The 2731-nt window shown below is 62.7% G+C and overlaps 1 protein-coding gene across 1 annotated transcript in view; it reads right to left on the bottom strand.

Annotated features, from left to right (window-relative positions):
• GATA5 (GATA binding protein 5) overlaps positions 1 to 2731 on the bottom strand; it is a 12388-nt gene that overhangs the window by 8446 nt on the left and 1211 nt on the right. Inside the window, exons 2-3 of the mRNA XM_019637154.1 lie at positions 2369 to 2729; positions 916 to 1091 (exon numbers count right to left, since the gene is read on the bottom strand). Of these exons, the coding sequence (XP_019492699.1) occupies positions 916 to 1091; positions 2369 to 2729 (537 nt within the window). The remainder of the gene's footprint in view (positions 1 to 915; positions 1092 to 2368; positions 2730 to 2731) is intronic.

Genomic DNA, 2731 nt, shown 5'->3' with positions numbered 1-2731 from the left:
GCCCCTCCCCCGCCTCATCCACCCCTGCCAGGGCCTGATGCACCAGAACCGGCCAGAACCGGCCCACTGGCCCTGACAGGGCTCAGATCAGCAGCGTTAGACCGGAAGCTCGGCACTCCAGAAATGTCCCCCTGCCCAGGCCTCGGCCAGGAGCCACTGCGGCCTCGCTAACTTGCGGGGCCTATCGCTTATTTACAAAGTTAAGCGAACATCAAAGTTTGCCTATGAGACTTTATGGGACAAAGTAACATTACACCTTAGTGCAGCTTCGGGGACTGTGCCCCACCAGGGGCAAAAGTTGGACTTCCAGTCCCCCATTCCCACCAAGCCACACGCCAGAAGGAACCAAAAGTGAAAACAAGTTTTGCCCCGAACAACCGTAGACCTGGTCTGCTCCCAGCCCCTGAAGGTTTGGGTAGATACTGCTCCCCAGTGGGGCAGCAGACCCAACACCCCTCCCCTGTCCTCCAACACAGCACCCACTCAGCACCCACCTTCCCCTGCAGCCCCATCCCCACCAGGTCCCCTTGTGCCCCCACCGCCTGGCCAGACAAGAAGCTTAACACCCAAGTCCTCCTCTGAGCCACAGGGCTGAGTCCCCAGAAAGCTGTGGGGGTCCACAGCCATCCCTGCCCAGCCAGGTCCAGGGACAGAACCCATCTGGTGAATCCACCCCTCTCCCCACCACCCCTGCCCCCTGCTGACCCCACTAAAGCTCAGCCTCAAGTGTGGGGAGCGGGTCCTTTGTCTCTTCCTGCCATAGCCAGGGCCTCCCAGCCCCAGAGCGTCCCTGTACATGGCTGCCAGTCAGCAGGGCCCACACTGGTGTTGGGGTGCGCTCTGACCCAGCACGCACGCGGGACTCTGGTGCTGCCTGACAGGGTCTGAGGAGCAGCCCCAAGACCCCACACTCACCAGGCGCTTCTGCGGCCGCACAAGTGGCCGGTTGACGCCGTTCATCTTGTGGTAGAGGCCGCAGGCATTGCACAGGTAATGGCCGGTGCCGTCTCGGCGCCACAGCGGTGTGGACAGGGCCCCACAGTTGACACACTCCCGACCCTCGCCGGGGAACTCCTCCAAGAAGTCCGACACTGTGGGGACAGGCAGCTCCTGGGACGAGGCTCAGCTCTTCCAGAGCCCAAACGCGTATGCAGCAATTTTTGTGTGTGCTTTAAATTTATTTTATTTTAAATATAATTATCTAATTTAATTTTTAATTAACATACAGCAAAGTTTGTGCAGATTTAAAACACCGCTTCGGATTATTTTTATAAGGAGGCAGGGTTAATGCAAGAAACCTCAGGGCAGACACCAGGCAGTGGCCCCTCAGGGCCAGGGTCCAGCACTAGCCCTGAAGTTTCGATCCCTTGGGGCGGCAGGAGCAGCTGCACTGGCAGAGGCAGGGGGTCCAAGGGCCTTGTCCTCTGCAAAGCAGCATGATCGGAAATGGTGGGATCTCGAGGTCCTACAAGGACCAGGGTCCTTACTGTCAGCTTTGTTGTGGTCGCAACCACCTTCCTTCCTTGGAAGGCAGCGCAGCTCGCCCTCCACCGGATACTTGGGCGCACACACAGGAGCCCAGGCCCCTCCAGGCCGGGCCAGGCGCCGGCGACACTCGGGCGGCAGGGCCGAGTGGGGGCAGGGCGGGGATCAATCATCACCCAGCCGGGGTGGGCGCCAGGCACAGGGCTTCCCTGGGCGCCAGGGCCAAGGGAACCCGCTTCCTGCGTCCAGGAGCCGCCAGGGCCAAAAGGCAGCTGCCGGAGGGGAGGGGGAGACCTTTCGGTGGGAGGGAGGGCTGGAGGGCACACCAGGGGGGCAGCAAACAGAGGCGTGGCCCTGGGTTTTCGACCCCAGAGTGAGGAAAGGTCGGTTGCACTGATGCCCCAGGAGCCCGGTGGAGCCCTTCCCTGCTTTGCAGGCCTGGAATCCGATAATCCAAATTTACATGGGGGAGCTACAGAATCAGGTCTTGAATTAGAATATGTGAACCTTCTAGAGCGGAGATGCATGTGGCAGCATCCTTAAACCGGTATTTTGACCTTTATAAAATTACTTCCAAAACTTTTCTTAGAAACGTTTAACATGTTTAACAGGCTCCAAACTGGCACCATCCAGAATGCTGGAATGAGGAAGGAAAGGTAGAAGTGGATACACTCTCCTACTAATGTGTAAAAGGAATCCGGGACGCAGGGTTTCCCATCCCTGGTCAGCGAGGCTGCGGCGGACACCCCCCCTGGCCCTGGGGGTTCCGGCCTGCCTCACGCTGCCGGGCCGCCGCCCGGGAAAGCCGTGCGTTTCGCAGGGTGCGGGTTTGCACCCGGGTGTGGACCCCAGTCAGCGGAGCCGCCCCCAGCCCCGCACTCACCCAAGGCGGCTCTGCGTCCCGAGAGGCCGGCCGGGCGGCCCTGCAGGCTGTGTAGGACGCCGCCCTCGAAGGCTCCGGAGGCCCAGGACGGGGCCACCTCGGTGCTCACGTAGGCCGGGTACGCGGCGGGGTACGCGGCGCCCACCGGCCGCCCGAGCGGGGCCGGATACTGCTCGCGCGCCAGCAGCGCTCCCTGGTAGGCGCCGCCGCCGCCGCCCGGGCCGGGAGGGCTGTGCGCGAAGGGAAAGGCGGCGGCCCCGGGTGGCTGGGCGGCCGGCGGGTGTGGGCTGCCGGAGCCGAAGGCTGGGGGGTCCGCCGCCGCCGCCTGCGCCCAGCCGGGGTGCGCGGCGAGCGCGGCCGGCT

This window comes from Hipposideros armiger, unplaced genomic scaffold (genome assembly GCF_001890085.2).
Source record: "Hipposideros armiger isolate ML-2016 unplaced genomic scaffold, ASM189008v1 scaffold_32, whole genome shotgun sequence".
Taxonomy (NCBI): domain Eukaryota; kingdom Metazoa; phylum Chordata; class Mammalia; order Chiroptera; family Hipposideridae; genus Hipposideros; species Hipposideros armiger.
This window is presented reverse-complemented; position numbering and strand designations above follow the sequence as displayed.